Below are 24,974 nucleotides of genomic sequence, written 5' to 3' on the forward strand. Positions count from 1 at the left end.
CTTTCCCAGCTACTCTGGGAATGTGGTTTGAGTTTGGGACTCTAGCTAGGACTACCATGGCTGTCTCCCTGTACCCATCACCATTTTGACACCCGATTAAAGGGAGATCTATCTCCCTTCTTTGCCTCCAGCAAAACTGCAGTAACCTACAAAGGACTGTATTAATAATACTTTTAGTACTAAGAGCGTTTTCCTCCAAGGATCTCAAAGTGCTTTTCAAAAGGAGGGTGAGTATCATTAGTCTCATGTTTAGGAGATGGGGAAATAGAATCACAGAGAGACTAAGTGAGCCGCTTAGGTCACACTGTGAGTTGTTGGAGAAAGAATCCATTTCCTTCCACTTCCAGTTTCATGCCCTATTCACGGCACTGTGCTTCCTCCCTTAAATGTGTTCCTATTCCCCTATAGCCTTTTCAGTTGCAGTGATTTTGCCACTGCTGCTTTGCTAAGGAATTGCATGCAAAATGCTTTGCATTAGGATTCCAGATCCCTGTGCCCAGAGAGGAAGGTCATCGACTGCGCCATACTTCAGAGCAGGCCCTAGATCATTGAACCACACAATATGGCTGCACTGTGGAAATTTGCAGCTGAGGCGGTTAGGTGTTATATCATGGTTTAACATACACAGCCTTGCAGGATTATTAGAGAGCCTTTGCTGTAAGACACAAATGCATTTTATTTCTAAAAATAAAGTATTTTACATTGGCAGGAGGGGGAAGTATCATGAGTCAAGCTTTCTGGCTGGGAATTTTTAAACTAGGGTATCTTTAGCTGTAGGAGCAGTGTTTATTTCATAGATCTGGGTCGTAGCTCTCCTCTTCAGCTCTCGGGCCACTTGGCAAACAGCAAAAGGCCAGCAGCAATGAACTGCCATCCAGTCTTCACACAGGGTTCCCTGGGGAAAGCAGGAGGATCATTTCACACAAATGGAATGATCGTGAAGCAGCTTTTCTGCCTCGCTATGTGTTTCCTATTCTTAATCACCCTATAGTAAGAATGAGTTGCTGGGCCTGATCCGGACCTAAATCAACAAGTTACTCTGGATGCACGCTGGGGTAAATGAGATCTGATTTGGGCCCAGTGTCTAACAGGATCTTTTCTAATCTGTTGGCCTACAGAAGATTTAGGATCTGTCTACACTGCAAGCAGTGTACCATTAATCTAGCTAGCTTAGGTACTGGATAGCACTGAAGCCACAGCAACATAGACTTCAAAGGCTAGCTGCCCGGATAATTGCTGAGGGTCCTGGGCGGGCTTGTACAGCCCGTATTGAAGCCCATGCTGCTGCAGCTTCGCTGCTGCCAGTACCCAAGCTAGCTAGATTGAAGCTAACCTGGCTCCGTCTACATGAGCTGCAGTTACACCCCCTGCATTGCAATGCGGACATAACCTTAGGCTCTGACCTTGCACGGTGCTGAGTGCCCATGACTCCCATTAATGCCAATGAGATTTGAGGACACTCAGTACCTCATAAGCCCTTAAAGTGTCTCTCCACATGGTTTGAACAATGTTTTTTGTTCCCTGCCTATCCTGATTACATAGCAATGAATATTTTACAGCATCAGCTCGGGGCTATGTAAATTTACAGCAACAAAAACAACAATCCCCACCCACCTACCCCCACAGTTCTGTTCTTCCAAAGTACTTTAAAAAACATGAGTAGTTGCTTGGAATGGGCATTCTATCATAAATCAAATGCTGCCTTTGCTTCCCTGCAAAGAGAAAGGGCATTCTTGAGGTTTAATGTATTAGTTCTGCTTTAAAAATGCAAAATGCATCTGAACAACAGATTTTCAGATCACAAAAGAGTTTGGCTAGAGGACCCCGTTCAAACCCTAGCTGAAAATAAGGGAGGAGGAAGGCTAGTGTGGTGCTGAGCTCCTTGTTCTCAGGATCAGGCCCCAAGTGAATTTTTTACATTTGCAGAATTTCTACATCATCAATATTCAGTGGCACACTCCAGCACACTAATCCCGTTTGACCACGTCTACAGATATTAAACTTGTTCTGCAGTCTCTCTTTTGGGAACAGGAGGAACATGCCTCTTAGCATTATGTAAGCTGCACAAAACAGCCTTCCCCCCCTTCCCCAACACACACACACAAAGACTTACTCGTATCTTGTATTTCTCTCTGGCGCCGACTCTCAACGCTAAGGTGGAACCTGGCAGCAATGGGAAACACAGGCACTCCTCATAGTGCCTTGCAAGGTTGCATTCTAGACATGGACTACACAAGGCACCACAGACACCTGCCAATAACCACAATCACAGGAGTGCTGTAGGTTCACACTTAACAAGAGGTAAACGGCACTTTGAAAATAACCTGGAACATTCATTTCATTCTAATAGCCTCGTCCTCTTGGGGATAAGAGCATTTTAAACGGGACTTCACAGAATTCTAGCGAACCCTACACTAGAAGGGAGGTGGTGGCTTTCCAATGGCTTCTTTCTGTGGGCAACTCACATGCGTCCCATCTCCTCTTCCCAATCCCCTCGTGCTTAGTTCTCAACATGTAGCTTTCTGCAGAACACCAGGTACAGTTTCATAAGTCACAGTTTGATAATCACTACACTACTTGGCCCAGCAGGTCATTTTTGGTTCGAATGTCTATGGATCTATGAACTATGCTATCTTCAACCAACCATTGCTAACAGGATGCTGCTATGGTTTTACTGATCAGCGTGGATAGGGGCTTTAATCTTTGAGCTAAAATAATCAATGCAGGTATACAGTGGATCACCCACCCCCATAAAAGCAGTCTATAGAACACTTTTCTAACACTAAAGGCCTTTTTATACTACTGTTCCAACCACAGCAGAAGATACAGCTCCCCTGTAGTGCAAATGAGCCCTAAATCTCCAAAAGAGGGATGAACTGACAGCAAAGCTTAAAATGCATTGTATTCAAAATATCTTTCCAGACAGCACTGAATCCCATTTGGCTTCATTTGTTTTTCCTTTTTAAAATTCTTGAAAAAAGTAAATTCAACAGCATTGTTATCACACAGTTTCATGCAATTCATTGAAATGTCTTTTGTTCTCAAATCAGGAGTAAAAGCACCTAGGATAGCGTTTGTCTATAGCAGAACGATAGCACAAGTGCCCACTGCAGGGAATCATTCATTTAATTTCTTTGGTGACTATAGATACAGTATTTTTCAATAAAATATACTAGTTCCTGTTCTGTTAAGTGTGGTCGATGGCCCCCTTTTTAGGAAATCTTCACATTAATCTCAGTGGAAGCCTGAATCTGTAATTACTTTAAATATTATGCTCTGAAGATGACAAAAACTGAAAGAAATAGTCCAGCCACAGCCCTCAACTCACCTCATCTGGGAGCAGGGTACTGGCTAAGACAACAAAATCAATGTAAATGATCCCAGGTGACACAGCAGGAGAAACTAAACAGAGTTCTTCCTCCAGAAGGGTATTTTCACCAGTGGCTGAGAGCAAAACTTGAAAGCCAAAAATGAATCCCCAGTTCTATCTTCAGCTGAGTAGTGATGTCAACCAAGTCTTGCAACCCATTTCTAAGGCCCAAGCAACCCACCCAGAAATTGGAATTAAAAAGCCCTGCCCCCCTCAGTGTAGAACTCCACTGATTTTAGTAAAGTTGACAGGTGTAAATGAGGGCATAGTTTGACCTCATACCTGCATCCAAAGCTCAGCTGAGCTACCTTCAGACAAACAAGTCAAAGCAGTAGCAGGTTTCTGAGAACATGCATATCAGCTGTATTGTTCCAGCTGCTCCACTGTGAATTTAAGTTCATTGATCTATTGAACAATTGCAAACACATTCATATGCCTGTTTGTTCCATCAACTGGCATTATAAATACTTTTTCCATAAAATAAGCCGCCCTGGCCTTTAGAGTTGTGTTCAGAATAAAATTCAGAGCACTAGTTCACAGTGAGCAATATGAAGCACCTTGTGCCTTTGAAGTTGGCTTTGCTCCAGATTGTATTCTTACTGCAAATTAATAGCGAGGATTTGCTACTGTTGACATATTATGAAAGAAAGCTAAAAGGACAAAAGAAAACAGAAGAAAATAATAAGCGAGAGAAAATAAAGACAAGAAAACCTGAAGTGCTATTAAGGAAATAAAACATCAAAAGAAACAAAGGAAAAACATTGCTATTAGTTGTTTACCTTCTGTTTAAAGGATTCGAAATTTCTGCAACAATTTTTTTCTTTTCTTTTCTTTTTTTTTAAGTTAAGGCAAAGAAACAATTTCTTTTTAAAGATCAGATGGAAAATGATGCGTGTTTAGGATTCCATGGTGTGTCAGACTAAGACACAGAAGGCAGGTTCATTGCCTTTTTTAATTTTTAGCAACTGCTTATACACAAAAGAGTTTGTTTTTTTTTAAAAAGCCATGATTACAAATATACTAGCTCTCTCAGTCAGGGATGGCAGGAAGCCATTGATTAATGGCACCTAGTTAGTGCTTGTTAGGGTTCCCTCCCCACTCTGAACTCTAGGGTACAGATGTGGGGACCCTCATGAGAGACCCCCTAAGCTTATTTCTACCAGCTTAGGTTAAAAACTCCCCAAGGCACAAATTCTCCCTTGTACCTTGGATTAGGTAACGCTGCCACCACCAAGTGATTTAGACAAACTCAGGGAAAGGACCACTTGGAGTTCCTACTTCCCCCTAATATCCCCCTAAGCCCCCACACCCCCTTTCCTGGGGAGGCTTGAGAATAAACAAGATGAGCACAGACCAACCTTGGGATTTTTAGGACACTAAAAAAACCCCAATCAGATTCTAAAAGAAACAGAACTTTATTATAAAGGAAAAAGGTAAAAGAAGGACCTCTGTAAAATTAGAATGGAAGATAATCTTACAGGGTAATCAGATTCAAAAACACAGAGGATTTCCCTCTGGCCCAAACTTTAAAGTTACAAAAAGAAAACCAGGAATACACCTTCCTCTCAGCACAGAGAAAAATGCAAGCCAAAACAAATATAAGCTAACGCATTCCCTTGCTAGTACTTACTAATTCTAATGGAGTTGGATTGCTTGATCTGTATCTGGCAAGCACCCAGAACACACACAGACCAAAACCTTTTTCTGCCCCACCCCACCCCAGATTTGTAAATATCTTGTCCCCTTATTGGTCCTTTTGGTCAGGTGCCAGCCAGGTTACCTGAGCTTCTTAACCCTTTACAGGTAAAAGGATTTTGTGCCTCTGGCCAGGAGCGATTTTATAGTACTGTATCCAGGAAGGTTGTTACCCTTCCCTTTATATTTATGACAGTGCTATAAGCCATGGGGATAATGCAAACTCTCACTGTAACACAGGAGGGGAGGATGACAGGAGAACTACTAGTTGGCCAAATCCTTTTTGATGCTGAGCATCCCTGACTCCAGCCGACTTCCATGGATGATGATGGTACTGAACACTATTCAGGGATCTAGCCCAACTACATTTAAATTTTCCCATATGACGGCTAATAACACTGACATTATGAGCGGCTGTAGCAAAAGGAGTTCATTCGGCAGCCAAGATTTAACATAGCAGTAGTAGAGAGGGGCTTATGTGTTCTATTCCTCGCTTAACATAATTTATGACCAAATTAAGTAAGGGAGTAAAGAGAGTATATTTCCTTAAATGTCTTCCACCCACTACATGCAAACCCATAGGCACACCCACATTACAACTCTGGGTTATCCTACCATTTTCTGGTTGGTTGGAAGGGGACTCAAGTCCAAAGAAAATGGAAAGTTGAAAATAATGAATTTTCACTTTTCTGTTATTTAATTAAACTGAAATAAGGGAGGAGGTGGAAAGGGGCTGTATTTCTGGCTTTAGCGCTTATCATTTCAACCCCTCAGTGGCATCAGGAACTCCAAGTGCTATATGTGGATATGCCACCATGTAAGTAAATTTATTCTCTCTAATTGAAAAGAATTGGCAGAATTAAGGCTAGTTTAATTTTGGGCAAGTTTAAGGATTGGTTTTCAAATAGAAATTAATACCTTCTGATCCTCCTAAATGAAGACATCAAAGCCCTTGATAGACATACAGGAACTTAGTCTAACATGAGGCAAAGATATCATCCCCACTTTGCAAATGGGGAACCTGAGGGACAGAGAAGGTAAGCGACTTGCCGGAGTTTACGATCATGATACACCATGTCTTTGGAAGAGCCAGGAGAAGAACTCATGATTCCCAAGTGCTACGCCTTAATGACTCAACAGTCCCTGCTTCCTTCCTTCACACAATTACACTAGCTTTTCAGCTCTGGAGAATAGCCCTTTTTCAATTTGTTTGGTTTTTTAAATCAAATTCTGTCTAATTTAGGTACTTGTCTGGCCCTGATCACCGGAGTATCTGGGCACCTCACAGTTTGTAACATATTTATCCTCCCAATTAATGGCAGTGCTATTATCCCCATTTTACAGATGGAGATCTGAGGCACAAAAGGTATGTCTACACAGCAACTGGGAGAGCTGCTCCCAGCTGCAGTGCAGACATACCCAGGGAGGCTAAGGATATGTCTACACTGCGACCCACAGCACGAAGTCTCAGAGCCCAGGACAATTGACTTAGGCTTATGGGACTCAAGCTAAGGTGCTCAAAATAGCGGTGTAGATGTTCAGGCTCAGGCTGGAGCCTAGGCTCTAAAACCTGGTGTGGGAGGAAGGTCTCAGAGCCCTGGCTCCAGCTCAAACATTTACACTTTTATTTTTAGCCCCACAACCTGAGCCAGAGTCTATTGACCCAAGGCTCCGAGATTCAGTGCCCTGGGTTTTTTTTTTGTTTGTTTGTTTGTTTTGCAGCACAGACATACACTGACTAGCTCAGTATCACATAGGAACGGAGTGGGGGAAAGCTGGGACTTGAACTCAAGTTTCTGGCTAGCGCCTTAACCACTAGACCATCCTTCCTCTCTGAACTTCTGTTCAAAATGTGTTTAACACACAGGTAATCCAGTAACATGCATCTCTCACAGTACATACTCTATCTAACAAAATGGGGCATTCTAGTCATCAGATGGAATAGCATGCCTTCCTATTGGTGAGAGTAACTGCTCTTAAAATGGTAACTTTCAGAATCAATTCTCCTTTGACAAGGATTGTTCTCAATATTCTAGAAACTATCTTCAAGAACTGATCAAATATTTAAAGCTATTTTGCAACTATGGAAGAAAAGTAGATGGGGGGGGTGTCTTGTTCGGGGGTCTTTTGATACTGAGTGTGTTGGCACCAGAAACTACAAACTACTTCCACAAACAATATGGCTATAAGCAACTCACTAATGCACAAGAGCAAACTGATTTGGCTGGACATATCTAGTCTTTCAGAACCATCTTCCCTGGTTCTCTCAAGTACTAATGTGGTTTAATTCAGCCCGCAGGGCAGGAAAATAGACAGAGCCCATTTAGCTCAAACCTGCTACAGGACACCCCTCCCTCTCTTCTTTCTGGCAAAGGAAGCAGCAGCCATTCAAATTAGGGACCATTCCAAATGCAGGGTAGTTGTGGTAACCACTGTCACAAGTACAATTAGCGTAGAGATCTCACTTTGATCCCATCATTCGCTCACACTATAAATCACCATGCAATATGATAGGATGGGTATTCCCTGTTCAGAAAAGGCACAGATCTCGCAAATGCAAGTCAGCAATAGAGTTCATTAGCAGGGCTGTATAGAGGAAGCTTGCAGGATACACCACATAAACCAAAGGGGAGGGTGTGTGCAAAAGATTCTTTGTAACTATTTGCAAAATCCTTAATGAGTTCCTGCATTATGTGGGCTAATACTTTGTTCTGTTAGCCACTAATTTACCTGGAGCACAAGAAAGAAACAGAAACATGGAACAACTAAGGCCTCTGTGACTGGCCTTCTGTAGCTTTCAGCTCCTGAATTGGACTCAGGAGAATTGGTCTATTCCTGACTTTACCACTGATTCACTGCGTTAGCTTCAGTAAGACATTTAATCTTGCAATGCCTCAGTTTCTCCACTGACAAAATGGGACAATAAAATACACCCAACCTTTAGAATCCATGAAAGAGGTTTCCACAAGCATTATTTGTTTTTATGATTTGACTATTGATTTATTGGGACTCTCAGTTATACTAATTTCATTACCCCTAAACCAGCCATGATGGATGGTCTGATCTTCAATCTCCAGTGTCTGGTAGCTACTCTATAAAAGTCTTTTGTTTTCCTCCCCGTATTACTTGAATTCACCCCCAAAGGAGGAATTAAAGCAATGATAAAACACTGCAAACTCTTACAAACACTCTTGTCACTGCAGATACCAAAGAGACCAGTGGTCCAGTCTCCTCCGGTCCGTATGACTGTTGTGACGGTGGACGTGCCAACCCCATGAGTCGGCTGAGTTGTCACGGGCTCTGTTGTCTTTTTGTTCCTGATTGAAAAAAAAGCAATAAAATAAAAAAGGGGGCTGGGCTTTTACCACCGAGGTTGCTCATAAATGAAGCTATCCTGAGTTTGACAGAAAAAAAAGTGGATTTCATTATTTTAGTGCTACCAATTTGCTTTATGGCTATCCCCTTTTGCAGTTTCGTTTCTCTCTGCTTCTGTTGCTGCTGCTCTCTAGCCACTCAGAGTGCGGCAGAAAATATAGCTGATCACCAGTGCCCTTCAGTCTCTAGCAAACAAAGAAATGATCAGAAACCAAGTACTTCAAGTGCAAATACACAATATCCATGCAGGTTTCAGCATCCACCAGTCAAATCACTGCGATTTACCTCTTTAATGTTAACGCTTGAAATCTGTTCCTAGCACGGACCTTTCATCCTTATGATGAATGTATCAATTCATTCATCATTTCACCAAAGGGGGTTTTCAAGGGACTGATTTTTTGCTGAGTGGAACGATTTCATTTGCGTGCTGAAATGTATCATTCTTTCCTTTTTGGATGTAGCATGAAACTTGGCTTCTGAGCCAAACCCAACTTCTTTCCAAAGTAGCACTGTGAGCAACTCTTCTGGTGGAACATCTAAGGCTGCATTCTATGCTGCATCTTCCAAGAGGTGCAGCCCGGAAGACGCCCCCAAGGGGTGCAGGGGATGCCAAGGTACCTTTAATCCCCCTTTGTACCACCCAGACTGTGCCTGCAGCCAGTGATGCAAGCCCCAAGTTATGACAGCATCCTCACAGTTATCTGCAGGGATCTTTGCGGCTCAGAATGGTAGAAGTACTCAGTGCTACAGCCACTTCCCTTCCTTTTGCCAACACCCTGGTCTCCCCCATGCCATGTTCCCAGCCCTGCTTCTTACATCAGGGAGGTTGGACTACAGGGAGAGAAATCAGATCTCATGCTTCAGAGATTCAGCCAATTGCCTGCAGGGTCAGGAAGGAATTTTTTCTCTGATACACAATTGGCCAGATGTATTCTAGGGTTGTTGAATGTTTTTATTATTAATATTATATTATTATTATTATTTTGCCTTCTTCTGAAGCACCAGAGACTGGCCGCAGCTGGAGCCAGGATGACAAACGGGGAGGACCAGTGCTCTCAGGTGGCACAGAGAATCCTCTTTTTTAGATGCCTGGCTAGTGTGTCTTGCTGATATGCTCAGGGTCATACAGATCATCAGATTTGGAATCAGGAAGGAGTTTCCCCCCATGTCAGACTGGCTGGGACCTTGGGAAAGTTTTGTCTCTCTCTCCAGCAAGGGTTGTAGATCATCTGGGCACGTCTTACCTAATCTATTTCCTGACATTGCAAGGGCCTCAAGCAGTGGTACCTCGCTCTCTCATGTTCTCTGCCTATGGCACACAATGGTTTAGTTTGCTGAGGAATGAAATGCTTTTGTCTAATGAAAATCACTAGGCTCAATCTCAATGCATCAAATCATAGAAATGTAGGGCTAGAATGGACCCAAAGAAATCATCAAAGCCCAGCTCCAGTGCTGAGGCAGGGCCAAGTAAACCTAGACCACCCCTGACAGGTGTTTATCCAACCTGTTCTGAAAAACTTCCAATGATGGGGATTCCACAGCCTCCCTTGGAAGCCTACTCCAGAGTTTTGCTACCCTTATAGTTAGAATGTTTTTCCTAATATCTACCCTAAATCTCCCTTGCTAAAGATTATGCCCATTACTTCTTATTTTCAGTGGACCTGGAGAAGTGACCACTGTCTTCCTTATAACAGCCATTAACGTATCAGAAGACTGTTAGCTGGTCTCGCCTCAGTCTTCATTTCTCAAGACTAAACAGGCCCAGTTTTTTTAACCTTTCCTCATAGGTGGGGTTTTCTAAACCTTTTATCATTTTTGTTGCTCTCCTCTTTCCTAAAGTGTAGTGCCCAGAATTGGACACAGGACTCCAGCTGAGGCCTCACCAGTGCCCAGTAGAGTGGGACAATTACCTCCCATGTCTTACATAAAAACACTCCCCAGAATATTAGCCTTTATATAAGGGTATCTGGGTGAAAATTCATAGACTGTGTTAAACAGGTGGTCAGACTAGATGATCTATAATGGTCCCTTCTGGACTTAAACTCTATGAAATCAATGAAACTAGGACCACGTAAACTGGCATTATTAAGCACCTCCAGCATTGGGAGAATTTGCTGCAGGGCTTAGGTGGCACCTTTACAGCCCACCCTACATGGCATGGTAGCAGCAAAAACAGAGGCCAGAGTGGGAACCAGAATCTGGCTCCCAGGTTTATTTCATACAAATGGAGTGTCAGACCAGAGTGGTTCAATCCCCATTTAAAAACCAAAAGTTGGCAGCAACACACTTGCATGGATTTTTTTAAATTATTTATTAAAATGCTCCACATAGTAATTAATTTTCCCTAGGTTCAATAATGTTGTTCCATTTGCTTTGAAATTGAAACTGCAAGAACCTTAATAGAAAGGGATTAAGAGGTTGACTAGTTTCTCTGGACTTCTGGTGAGGTAATGCTGCTTTTTCCTGAACGGCTTTTTTTTTATGCTTCTTGCGGCAATGCTACCTCAATAAATCACAACAGTTAAATCTCCACTATAGTATCCTCTGGGAATTATTTTTTCCACCCCCTTTCTCCAGCCGTGGAAGAACACAGCAGTCTCTATGCTGTGCTAAATCAGGGAAGCGGTCCTTCACGCCAATATCAATAGGTTCTGCTATTAAACTATATAACTCAGGAGGGAGCCTGTATCAATCCTCAGCATTTCTTAATGTTATTCTTTGTGAGAACACACAACAATCCGCTGATAATTTGGTCAATATTTTGACCATATGGGACAACGCACACTTAAATTAGAAATGGCAGCAAGGTCTCGTTGACATGGACCTAAGAGCCAAGAACTCCTGGGGCCCAGCCACCCTCTTCCACAGAAAGTCCCACAGGAAGGCGTCCTGTGGCAAGCCAAACACTGTAGAAATCAGGGGTCTGCTGGAGAATTAGATTCAGGTGCATGGAGGCCCTGTGCCTCCACACTGGATTTGGGATCCACTCCTTCCATGTTGCCAGGTACTCTTGTACCTTGGGTCAGTATAGAGGGGCTCTGGTTCATGAAGTAATATAGATGTTGGCTAGATCAGTGCTTGAGTCGTGAATTCTCTGCAGAGTTGCTGGAGCGAGGCCTGCGGGTTGTAGGGCTCTCTCAGCCTCATTCCCAGCCCCATGGAAGCATGAGGAAGGCGCTGTGGAGACAATTAACACACACATGCATACAAGGGGGTAGATCGTCTCCATGTGGGCCAAGGAAGGCCAGTCGAGGCCCTGAGCTGTAATCCCAGTTTTGCACTGATGCTTCTCAGGCAAGACTCAACCGCAGTGTATCATGCCATCATTTCCTATGCTATAAAATGGGGATAATGCTTATCTATCCCACACAGGCAATTTGAGAGTTGGTCAGTATTAACGCAGAGCCATGTGAAAGTGCAAAGCACTACATAAAAATTAAAAATGAGTATTTGCAAGTGTGCTCACTCATGGCGGTTTCCTAAAGGGGATGCTTTTCCTACTCAGCAGCTGATTTGTGTGTCTCATTAACATTTAGTTGATGATTTCAGCTTGTTCCTAATCTCAGTGGAGAATAAATCCAGCAAAGGTCAAACTATCTTGCTAACCCAATAAGACACTACTGAAATATATCCAGGTGTGGTTTAATCAAAATTTGGATTCTGGGTGCTTTTTTGGTGCCCCATGCAGCCAATGGTTCTCTCTTCATTGGCTGTGGAGGCCTAAAAGGACCAATCAGCTTCTCAGCTGAAAGCCACATGGGACTGAATAACAAGGAATCCTCTCTAAGACTTGTGCCAGACTGAATCCTGTGCAGAGCACTATACAGCAGCAAGCACATTTCTCATCACCTGTAAAATATATTTTTCTTTTTACACACAGTTTATTTATAATGCCAACTGCGAGGTGAAAGGCAGGCACCTTATTTTATTTCTTACCGTAGAGCAGAAAGAAAAAAGGTCCCATCTTCAGGTGTTATTAGGGAGAGGAGAAGCGGCGCTTGGATCTCGGGCAGTGGGGCCGCCTCAGTCACACTGAAGCAGCGACTTCCCAAGCAGTTCATTTGGGGTTGAGGGGAAGGAGAGAGAAAAATTCTCCTTCTCTGTTGAATTCGGAAGTGCCTCAAGGTTGTTCACAGCTGAATGCTGATGACATCATTGCATGCTCAGGCCTGAGGTCACAATGGGGTCCCAACAGCTGAAACAACCCCCAGATTAGAAAGTGAAACCGCCTCCTCCCCCAGAAATTACACTTACACACACACACACACACGTCTTTACGTGAAATTTGAAGATAGCCCTTCTGCCTCTAAACTTTAGTCTTTTAGTCTAAAGCATGTCTGTTGTGGATGGGAGAGTCCTTTAAAATGATGAATGACTGGAGATACAGACCTGAAGTTTAAAGTGATGGAAAATAATCCAGACCCCCCTTGATTAAGAACTGCTAATCAGTGCCCATGTATGTTTTTGCCACAGATGTGATTTAATGGCGAGTGGGCCTATAGCTCCAGCTAAGAAGAGTATAATGGTATAAATATCAGATCCAGTAGTATACCACCTTTCCCACAGCCTTTCCCACTACTACTACTACTAACAGTTATAGTATACAACTAATGATATATTATTTCAGTGTTTGAAGAAATCTCTCAACAATTTACCAAAAGCAATGTGAGAAGACAGTTGCTAAGGGTATGTCTACACTTAAAACACTGCATCTGTGCCACTGTAGCACTTCAGTAAAGATGCTACCTACGCCAACAGGAGGGTTTCTCCAAGAGGTGGCAACTAGGTCAATGGGCGAATTCTCCCATAGACCTACCGCTGTCTACACCAGGGCTTAGGTTGGTTTAACTGCATGCTCAGGGGTGTGGATTTTTCACACCCTTAAGCAACATAGTTATACTTCCCTAATTTCAAAGTGTAGACCAGGACTAAGGCTGGAGGAGGGAGAAAAAGTGGGGGAAGGGGCAAAGAAAAAGCTACAGTTTAATGCTGGCTGACCGCTCTGAAAACAGAGTATTCTACCAAATCAAGTTTGAAGGACAGAGATAAACCAGGCACAGGAGGAATTAAGTGCAAACAGATTTAATGCCTATGTAAGGCAGCCAGGAGTTCGTGCTCATGATTTTGTTTAAGCTATTCCCTGTTAAAGCTTGCCTAACCCCACTTCTCCCTGTAAGGCAAAGTCATCCCAAAGTTTTGCGAATAAAACGGGGAAATCTAACACATTAACAAATCCCTTTATCTTGTCACTAACTTTTATCAGACATAAATTGGCCAAAGTATTCACATTACAGGCCCACAGTTCACATAGAAAGGGTTGGTTTCTTGCCTCCATTAGAGAAGGCCTCCCACACTGCCCCCGGTTATGTTAATTTAGTTTTTGGCAGGACCCATGTAAAAGATTGTTGATATTGGAGTTTTCCTTGAATCTTATAAGATGGGCACCTGATGGGGGGAATCAAGCCACATTTGTGTCATTTTGAAGAGGACTACAGCAAAAGAGGAAATCTATTTTCAGTTTTGAGTTTATTTTTAGATTGCTGAAATCTATGCACAATTTGGCATTTCATCCAATCTGTGATGGCTTTAAGTAATGCAGCCATAATAATTTGCATGTTTATAGCACTTTTCAGGGGATCTCAAAGTTTTAGAAACATTAATGAAGCCTCACAAAACTCCTGAGAGAAAGGAAGGTATTTTAATACTATTGATAAAGATAGGGAAACTGAGGCACAGAGGAATTAAGGAAATTTGCCCAAGGCCACATAGCAAGTAAGTAGCAGAGCCTTGATCGTTATTCTGCTCTATACCACTGGACAACACTATACATTAGCATGAGCAAAAAATTGCTCATCAATGTTTTTTAAAAGCAATTCCCTGTTAAAGCTTACCTAACCAAACTTTTTCCAGTAAGGCTATGAAGAAGGCACAGAGTTTTGCTACTAACATGGAGAATCTAATACTAACAAATCTCTTTATATAGTCATTAGTTTTTATCAGACAGAAATTGCACACATAGCTTCATAACAGTGACATCTCCTGGAAACAAACAAACAAAACAAGTCTAGGAAGAATAATCAGTTTAGTTTGTCTGGACTGCAGGAACCTTGAGCAAATGTGAAGCATATTTGTCTTCGTTTTTTGCTTCACAATGAAAAGTACAAGATTTTCCTCCTAGAGGCCGCCTTTAAAAAGCAAATCAAAACATTATTTCAATGTGCAATATCAGTCTAAAATCTTCTTTGTTCTTGCAATAAGCTTTAATACAAACACAAGCTGTTAAATGACGAGGGTCAAGAAGTAACCTTTGCTGTTAGAAGGTTTTGGATCAAATCCAGTCTGCCCTGCTTATCTGGTTGTCAGTCCACACTGCTTCAGGATTATTTATTTATTTGCTTGCTTGGTTTCCAATTTCTGGAGCCAGCCAGGGTGATTCTAGACAAGGAAAGCATCTGTTTAAGAAAACTTTTTTTATCATCTCCATTCTACACTCTAGCCTGAAACTCAGCTGGGCTTTTTGGGGGTTGTTGCCTATAACATCTGTAGTTATTTGCAGCAGCACCCATTCGTTACTTCCACCTGGATATCCTCCAGAGCTGGTGGAAAGGTTTTAGGCCTTATTCCAAAGGAGGAGACTTGTAATGTAACAACAACCTATAGGAACAGCACAGAAGGGTCAGCTTTAGTATATCACCCCATTCCTGGGGTAGCACCTAAACCTTTAGCATTCTGACTTGAAGTTGGTGTCAGTGTTATGAACTGGGACCATGGGGGCACATCTGGAAATACTTAATTGTGCTTCATTCCTTCTCTGTTCATTAAAATCTCAATTTTCAGTATCAGACCCAAAGCTGCTTAAGGAAAGTCAAACAAGTTGTGACATTCAGAGCCCTGACAATCTGCTATAAACTATTTGCTATAAATAGGTAAGAAAAAATAATTCTGAGTCTAAAAAAGTGATTTTATCCGACAATTGAGCCTGAAAAACCTGAAGAGTAGGAGGAAGCATTAACATCCTACAAAGGTTCTCCTAAAGCGGGATGTATTCACAGAGACATCGGAGAGGAGAATGGGTGTATGGAGATCTTTTGAAAAAGATCCAGTGTCAGAGGTAACTCCTGCAAAACACCAAATTGGTTGTGATGTGCAAAGTCTGTTTATTCAAGAGCCCTTTTCATAGACTCAGAAGAATTCTTTGAAATGTATAAAAAGCCCATTGCAGTGTTCAATATACACCTGTGTGAAATTAGGAAGCCATGAATTAAAGACTGTATTTCATGAGGATAATGAATGTAAAGCAAAGACTGTAACCTGACAATGCAAGGTGTACTGAGTCTGTGGCCTGCATTGTGCAGGAGGTCGGACTAGATGATCATAATGGTCCCTTCTGACCTTAATATCTATGAATCTATGAGTCTTGAGCTAAGAGAAGCAGCAAAGAGCACAATGGCAATCAAGACTTAACACCTTGAGCTGACCAAGACATTATAAATGGGGGGGGGGGGAAATGATCATTGCTAACACATGGAGACAGGGGCTATTAATGGAAGCTCACAGAGGGACTGACATGATGCTAGCGCATGACAAAAAGAGGATGAAATCATGCACTGTCGGTCTGAGTAGATGGCATGAAAGTTTTTCCTGCTTGATTGTAACTAAATAGCCAGACCTAGTTAGTCATGTTTACTGCATTGTTTGTCTAACTATAGGTTATAGGTGATGCTGGAGATTAGCGCAGATGAGAGAAGGCAACTGAGAAGGCAGGCAGAATAAAAGCAAAGTGAGAGCCTGAGCTATTGAGGGTGCGAGAAGTGGGTTTCATGTCTCAGCCGCATAAGGCCCAACGTAATCTCACTTGTCAACTAGATCTGTTTTCATTGTCCTTGGCTTCCTCACCATTTGTTATTCCCAATCTTTTTACCTTTTAAGGCTCCTTATCTCGTTTCCCTCACTCTCTGATTTGTACTACTCTCTCTACCAGCAGCACTCTGCTATATATACTGCCCTAAGCCACCAAACGTTGAAAAAACAGGTAGAGAGGTAGGAGACCAGGAGAGGAGAGGATCTCAAACTCAGTGAGGTCACAATGTCAAGAAGAGGAAAAGTGATAGTGTCAAAAGCAGCAGAGAAGATTGAGGAGGATGGGAATGGTGTAGACAACCTCAGATTTGCTGATGAAGGGGTCAATGGACCTTATTCAGTCAGTTTACATACGTATTTACATATCTGTGCCTACAATATACAGCACATACTTATTACTACTTTGATCCTACCCACTTTTATGAACACACCTATTTCTTTTTCCTGAGTATAACTCCATCAAAAGCATGGAGTCTTCTGAGTATTTATTTCCTTGGTTGGCCAAAAAAATCCGAGTCTTATTGTCAGTGTTTTATATACTTACACAAACATAGGGGGTTTGGTATGCAAGTCTCGCTGGATATTTATAACTTTGTGCCCTGGTTGCTGTAATTCCCTCTCCAGCATATATAAGCTTCAGAGCAGGTTCCTACTGCTGTGATGACAAGCATTCAGCAGGCACTGTAATTGCACAGTTAAAATAGTTCATTTTCTTACTGACAAGCCCTAGTTAAAGAGGCGTTAGGAGGCAGCCTGGTTTCCTGAAGAGAAACAAATCAAAGCACAAAGAAAAAGGTGAGAGAAGGACCAGTGTCTTTCACCCTCAGCTAGGGTGACCAAATAGACAGTGAGAAAAATCGGGACGGGGGTGGAGCGTAATAGGCGCCCATATAAGAAAAAAACCCCAAATATTAGGACTGTCCCTATAAAAATCGGGACATCTGGTCACCCTACCCTCAATCCCCTTTTCCACATTGGTTAATAAGTTATTGAAAAAGATGGCGGCTGCAACTCTGCCCAGGTTTTTGGACAGGATATTGGAAAGGAAATAGAAATGGCTTGGATTATTATTTATTTTAAAATACTTCAGATTTTTTCTATGTGAGTTCTTGAAGACCTCTGGCACAGCAGCAGTAAAGCCCACATTTCTTCACATGCTCGGTCATGTCCAGAAGAATGGTGCCAAGTACAGCCGAGTGACGTTTCTCAGCCATTTTCTGTTGCAAAAAAAATGAAAAATTTGGGTCAACCTTTCGTGAATTCCTGTCGATTGTGCCAAACTGATTTGGCTGAAAGAGCCTTTAAACAATTTGAAGGGGATGGGGGGGGGGGCGGGAAATCAGAACATCTTGTTTCAACCTCTTTGAAACAAAAACAATTTGATTTTTCAATTAAAAATGGGTTGGGGTTTTTTAAAGTAAAAAAATGCTCGACGTTGAAATGAAACATTTTGTTGCGGATCGAACAAAACATTTCTTTTAACCCAAAACAAAAGGTTTTCTTCAACTTTTCTCTAAAAATTTTTCATTTTGGATCAACCTGAAATGAATTTTTTTCAGAACTGCCAGAGAACCCCAAAAAAACGCTCAATTATTTGCACAGCTCTAGTTCTGAGCAGTTGACCCTGGCTACCTCCACTTGGAAACCATCTGATCTTCATACCATGAGGGATTTTCCAAGATAAGATTTACAACACAGAGACTGGGACATGGAGATGAACATAGAATCTAGGGTAGCTTTGACCAGTCTCGCTGACTGAGGTTCTAGAGGCTCTTTGGCCTGTGACCTTACAAGTTGGACTCATTCCCCCCTGCTGACTTGTAAAGAGGGGAGCTATAGAATTCATCTATGATAGCTGAGATCATTAGTTACTCCCCGCTGCTACATCAGCTGGTGATAAATGGAGGGAACAAATAGCACCCATTCTAAAACAATGGTATTGGCTCCCGGGTTCAGTGCAAGGCTTTGCCCCATAAAGCCTAGTACAGCTGAAGTAGAGCCTCTCTCCTTGAATTCTGCAGTGGTAGCCAGCTTCAAGTTAACAATCCCTGCGGGCCAGGCATGCTCAGTGGGTGGCCCTCAGCTATGGAACTTATTTCCCGCAGTGGTGTGAGGGTGAATCTTTAGGGATCAATACAAGGCCCATTTCTCAAACATTTGCTTGGTGGGGCTTGGAAGGATTAGTGGCAAAGGAACGTTTGTTTATATTGCTTGAGGTTTATTGGTATATTGCTTTAGTTCTCTCTACAGAGGCAAATAATGTACGGCTAATTTCATTTGTAAATGCACACTGCCATGGTGAGAGGGGACATCATGTACATTAAAAATACACATCATAAGATGGGACAATGAACCGGGAGACAAGGAAAAAAAACGACGTGGCAATATTTAACTCTCATGATGATTGTCTTAGACTAATACACTATTCCCTTTATTTTCACCCCCATTATAAATTTGATCTTCCTTTGGTAACATGCTAAGACAAGTGCAGTATCAGAAGTTGTGAAACTCAGTCAAAGACTGATTGTATAGAACAAACTATCCCATCTCTGCCTGCCACCAGTGACCTTTATTTAAATACAAATCTGCACAGGCAAATTTTGTATGTGTAAGATTTCTAAAGCAGTTTGTGTTGATCCTCAAGTCTAACATAGACCCTTCTCTCTAGATGAGCTGAACACACTTTATAGTACTGTTGGTGCCTTATGTTAGAACAGCTCATTTTTAAAAAACAATTTGGTATTCCTGGATTACCAAAAGCCAGGATTGTTCAAACTGAAACTGTTTAGGAAAAGGACACTTCATCTCTCCACTTAAAAACAGTTCTATAAACAATTTTAAGAACAGAATAAAGTGCAAGGCCTTAACTAACAGCATCTTGCTTGAGGTACATCTCAATTCTTAGTATCAATACTTACCTATTATATTTTATATTCACTGAGGAAACTTCCATGTATGCTTTCGTTGAGGGGTCCTCACTATGCAATTCCTTCTGAGCTACAGGTCCATATAAAAATCCATTGCACTGTGCTTAAAGCTCCACCCCAATCTTTGAAAGAGTCATCAGACAATGAAAGTAAATGCAATTTTTCCGCTTTCTATTATTTTTATCAATCTATCCATAAGAGATCTGATCACCTTCTATGTACAGAAATCAGTATCTAGCAGATAAGAATAATACCATGTAAAGATTTGTCGAATACCAAAAAGCTGAGGAGCTCTTGAAAAAGGTAAATTTGCTGTCTCAGCATTTGGGAAAATTATTTCTTTCAAGAAAAGCCAAGGGGAAGGCAGAATATGTTTATTATACCTATATTTAAAAGATTTTGGGGCCGTGCAACAAAAGATTTCTTTTAAGAAATGACAGTTATCTTGGTCCATTACAGATGTTTTCAAAGCCACTCTGGAGTTTTAAAATATCATATTAACCCAGGATCAAGCTGGTGTAGTCCACAATTTAATGAATTAGATAGACAATTGTGTCGCCGATATCCGCTGTCAGCCCGTTCTCGGTTATGCAAACCCGTTTCTCAGCCAGGTCTAGGTGGAAGACAGCTTGCTCTAAAATGGGAGTTTTCTCTGCATCTTCTTTTCCAAGTACAGGAACACGACGGGGGCCCAGCACAGGATCATCAAATCGCATTAGTTTTACTTTAGAGAGCTCTACAAAAGAGTTGACAATTCTCACGTCACAGGAGTCTATACCCAGGTTAGTGTTTCACCCAAACTAACCAGAATGGAGGTCTTTAATTAATAATGGGCCCTTCTAAGGCACCTTTCTTCAAAGAAATGCACAACACTTTATAAACACCAATCAAGCCTCAACAGCCAAATGAGATATGTACTGTGACCATTTTACCAATGGGCACAGAGGTTATACAACTTGGTCACGAAGTAAGTTGCTAGCAGAACTGGGAACAGAACCCAGGAGACCCAATTCCTAAAACTCAGCACTGAATGACATTAGCTGCTTTTTCAGCAGCTATTACAGACCACAAACAATACTTCGCATCTCAAGAGCTTTACTAATGAGCCCAGAAACTAATTGTAGAATAAAGCTCTCTCCCACCACTAGCATTCATCAGATAGAAACTCCTCAGGTACTTGCTTAACAGTGATATCTCCTAGAAACAACAAAGATCTGGAAGAATCACTGATGTACTCTCTCAATTGTTTTCGTTCATTTCAAACAGCTGCAGGACTCTAGTTAACAGTGTGTATGAGTCCAAAATGTATTTTCTTTTCTATTTGTACTTTGCCATGCACATTACCTTGCACTTCTTCCTCGGAGAATTTTTTTTTTAAATACTGTTTCCCTGTGCATCAATATAAAATGGTCTCTTTGTTCTTGAGATACTACAAATGCAAGCTGTTAAATCACATGGAAACAGAAGAAGCCTTGGTGTTACAAGCCTGTAGACCAAGTCCAGTTTTCCCTCCATATCTGGTTGCCAGTCTGCACTGCTTGAGGTTTCCTTGTCTGGCTCTGGAATTAGCAAAGTCTCCAGGCAAAGGAAAGCTGCTGTCCCTTTAAGAAAACTTTCAACATAGGAGCCTGAAATGTAACATTTTTCCACCGATGTGTTTGATGGCCACAGTATTCTCCAGTAAGTAAGTCAGTAAGGAGAAACTAGGAATTGCTAAACAAATCAATTTATCACTGTAAACTGGAGAAATACTTGTTTTAAGTGAAAATTAAAAGGAAAAAGTAATCTCTAAAAAAATGCTGCCCAAAAGACCTCTGAAATTATGCTACTTACAAAGCACTTTTTATTGTCAAGGCACTATAAAAATATTAATTAAATCAACCCTTACAGCACCAGTGGGAATAGCTATTATCCCCATTGTACAGATAGCCTCTCTGTACCTCAAATATGCTAAGGAATTTGCTCAAGGCCATACACTAAGTCAATGGCAGAGCCGGTAGGAGAACATAGGGTTTCCTTTCCTCCATTCCATTTATGCATCCGGTCCCTCTAACACTTACAATGGGGGGATGCTATATTGCAACATAAGGCAGGAGTCAAACAAAAGTCATAAGGCTACATATGTGAAAAGCAAAGAATCAAGAACAGACACTGAATCACATGAATATCAGCAGCAACCTTGGAAGTCTCCAAGAGAAAGTTTGTGGAGGTTACTTTGGAGATAATTTCTCTAAATAGGAAACCACACAAGCACAGCACAATGGGAATTTGAGATGGGCATAGAGTCGGTGGGTTTTTTGGATTTGTTTAACACACATTTTAACTTTACCATGACCCATTTTTTCATTGTTGAAAACCACCCTGAGCTGCTACAGGAGGTTGCAGCACCTACATATTCCCTCTTGATGTTTATGTGACACAGCTACCTCTTAAGCTATTCTAAGGGGGGTGGAACAGAACAGTTTACCTGCAGAATCTGGCTCCTAGGTGACAAAATGCATTTGTCTTAATGCCTTCACACTGCAGCTCATTCCTGCCAATGAACTCTAAGGGCTTTCCGAAAGATTCTGCTGGTACTTTTCCCCTATTTCTTTTAACACTATAGAGTCTGAAATTTAAAAAACTCTAAAATAAGGCATATCGTGTATTAAGAAATGGGAGAGAATGGATGGCTCAGGGGACTTGTAATGGAATATTGAGCCTTTCACATTTAGGCCACTGGTTCCAATTTAGCAGAGGTCAGTAGCAACTGATAGACCACTGGGCAATTTTTGAGTGGTCCCTATTTGAAATGAACTAATGGCTTCTGTCTAGGTTCTTAGAGGACAAGCGTTCACATTATAAATCATGATATTGTAGTTGGCACTGTTTGGCCTTCATGTCAACTGTCTTAACTAAGTGGCTTAAGCATGAGATGCTCTATGACAAAGAGCTCCCTCCCTGAAGATGGTGTCTGTAGATTGGATATTGGTAAGGATATGGGGTGTAGAGAAGCTTTGCAGGATAAAGAAAAGCTTTGAAATGTCCATCTGGCACCTTCTCCTCAATGAATTCATTTAAAATGTCTAAACAGAAAATAAATTGCAATCTGGCAATTCTCTTCAGAGGGCTCTAACCTAGGAAGCCCTCACCCTCCCGGAAGAAGCTCCATATAGCAGACTATTGGACCATTAAACCCCCCTCTTGGAAATCCCTGGCACAAGAACACATCCACTGTGCAAGTCACTGATAGAGAGTAAGTGGCTCTTTTGGCGGAGAATAAAGGACTAACCCAGGAGGGAAGACAGTGCTTAGTAAGGGTGCATATCAGAGGCACACTCATTTGCTTGTCAATAATGCCTCAGCTTCTGTAATTTTACACCTCAAAAGGAGTATGCACCCTGCTTTATTCTGTATTCACATTCACTGAGCACAGAGCTCTTTGCTTCTTACTAAGCAATTATTAAAACAGGCCAAATTTCAGAAAGAGATTCCGGTCGATAATGAAAACCTGCCAAGCTGCCTCCTGTTTCCCAATGTCTCCTGGGAATTCTAGAAAACTGCACAATTGTTCGAAGACTGCCTGGTTGAAATGTGATATCTGTACTTCCAAACCAGTGTTTACCTTTGATTCCTCTGTCCACCTTCATTAAACGCCTGATTATTGCATCTCTACCATCTCCTTGCCTGACCTCAATTTTTGTAGAGAAGTGGCCATTAGATGGTTGGGGGTTCACCAAAAATAGAGATATGCTGGGCTGTAAGACATTAAGAATAAACACATTTTTAAAAAATCATGCTTTTTGTGGGTAGAATCACACAGGAAGCATGCAACCAGCAAGGGAACAAAGAAGTGTCCGGCACCCAACTGCATTCTAGATGGACAAGAAAATCTTTTATTCAGAAATACTGAATACCAGTGGATGGATGCAAGCACCATCACAGACCTAAAAAAATAAACTACAGCATATGTATAAAAATGTTTATTGTTTCTTTAAATACACTCAAATGTTTTGCTTTTAAGATATCCAAATAGCCATATTAAATTATTATAACTAGCTGAAGGATTGGTACAAGGTAGCATTACAGTGAACTTCACTGAGCTCCACGCCTTATAACTCGCTCTACCTCTCAAAGATTTCACTACAGAGAGGTGTAATGAGGTCTCAATTTACAGGCCTTCGTTGTTTTCACAAAATGCAATGCAGTATAGTAGTACATTATTGCAGTTATCATAATCAAAATCACAGCACATTTTGGGATGCATCGAATAAAGAATAGCACTTTCCATGTGGGAGCTCAAATTTCTTTAGACCCTGAGCTTTGTAATACCCTAAATAGATAGGGTGAGTAATAACTCCATTTTACAGACAGAGAGAGGTGAAGCGAGACTTGCCCAAGCCCACACAGGATTTTCATGACAGAGCCAGGAATAGAACCAAGGGCTCTGTACTCCCAAGTCTTGACCCTGTGCTTTAGCCACAAGATCATGCATCCCTCTCTAGCAAGTGTTATTCTTGTGCACTTGTGAGTGAGTGAGTGTGGTGGGGGAAAGGGCAGGGAGGTGTTCCTCCAAATTCAGTCACCTGTGATGAGTCTCCCAGTTAGTGTCAATTAGAGAGGTTCTACTGAAAGTAAACTTAAGATAAGACACAATCACAGTCATGTTAAATTCTACATCTAAAGAACAAAACAAACATCACTTCTTTAAGTTAATTCAGTGCTTGCGAGAGGCATATTGGATCAAGAACAGAAGGAGAGTTCTTCTACTGATCACACAACTTGAAACCCCAACATTACCCTGCCGACGTGCTTCGGCCCTTAACCAGATGCCCCACTTTTCGACATGAAAAGGTAGTTTAGTCTCCACACACATCCAGTCTGTGGCTTTTTTCAGCAGAAACACCGATCAAGGGGAAGGTAGGGGGATGGATGTTTATGATGTGCAATCACATCCACTGGAAACTGGACTGAGAACAAATTCGTATATCACAGGCTCCTGGATAGCAAGATAGCGACAATTTAGTCGTTATCAATTTTAGCTTAACATGAGCCAGCATGTCCTGTCACTAAGTGCCCTGAGCCACCTAGCCCTCCTGTGCATATATTTTTTGATGGGAACACATCCTCAAATTGAAAGTCATTTTATTTTTTACATCAGTTAACGATGTACCCTGGATTTCCAATGCCTCTGGATTTCATAACTTACTTCCATTCTGAACACAGAAAAAGGTTTTCCAGGACAGCAATCTTCTTTTATTTTATCGTCCGCTTCAGAAGCAAATTTCACTTCGATATGATCCAGCTTTGGTGCATTGGGAAAGAAGAGATAAAAGTACTATCATCCCCACTGAAAAAATGAGAGATACCAGGCCACTGAAGTAGAATTGTTTCTAAAGCACAGAGGAAGGCAATCCCCACTGATAAAAGGCAAAACGAAGAACAACAGGAACAGCAAACTTAAAAGTTGATAGCATACTATTGCCAGCATGGTGATCTTGCTCAGAGGACTGAATTCAAAATGTAGCTAAGATCACTGACTTCATATATTACAGAATATAAAGTCAGGTATTCAATTGCTTTAAATCTAAATATCATGAGATTAGAAATCCTGAAATAAGTTATCTCCTTTAACTATGCCTAGGCTTTCCCCTTATTATGACCCTGTCCTTTGAGCTGAATTCTGGCCATCACATGAAAGGGCATAATCACTCCCAAACTGGCATCCGTATGCACTAAAAAAGCAGCATGCACTATATTCTAGCTCT

The 24,974-nt window shown here is 41.6% G+C and overlaps 2 protein-coding genes across 2 annotated transcripts in view; both read right to left on the reverse strand.

The window, feature by feature from the left end:
• Positions 1 to 664: 664 nt before the first annotated feature.
• On the reverse strand, positions 665 to 13,251 carry PLAC8L1 (PLAC8 like 1). Its single transcript, XM_048859647.2, has 4 exons — positions 12,377 to 13,251; positions 8,249 to 8,382; positions 2,114 to 2,250; positions 665 to 895 (listed from the first exon to the last, which is right to left on the reverse strand). Exons 1-4 carry the CDS (start codon positions 12,499 to 12,501, stop codon positions 752 to 754), a joined length of 540 nt encoding a protein of 179 aa, XP_048715604.1. The 5' UTR covers positions 12,502 to 13,251; the 3' UTR covers positions 665 to 751.
• A 5,246-nt stretch (positions 13,252 to 18,497) lies between these two features.
• Positions 18,498 to 24,974, reverse strand: part of LARS1 (leucyl-tRNA synthetase 1) — a 51,826-nt gene continuing 45,349 nt past the window's right edge. Inside the window, exons 30-32 of the mRNA XM_048859640.2 lie at positions 24,416 to 24,511; positions 22,832 to 22,964; positions 18,498 to 19,963 (exon numbers count right to left, since the gene is read on the reverse strand). Of these exons, the coding sequence (XP_048715597.2) occupies positions 19,758 to 19,963; positions 22,832 to 22,964; positions 24,416 to 24,511 (435 nt within the window). The 3' untranslated portion in view covers positions 18,498 to 19,757. The remainder of the gene's footprint in view (positions 19,964 to 22,831; positions 22,965 to 24,415; positions 24,512 to 24,974) is intronic.

The sequence above is a fragment of the Caretta caretta genome, chromosome 8 (assembly GCF_965140235.1).
Source record: "Caretta caretta isolate rCarCar2 chromosome 8, rCarCar1.hap1, whole genome shotgun sequence".
NCBI lineage: Eukaryota > Metazoa > Chordata > Testudines > Cheloniidae > Caretta > Caretta caretta.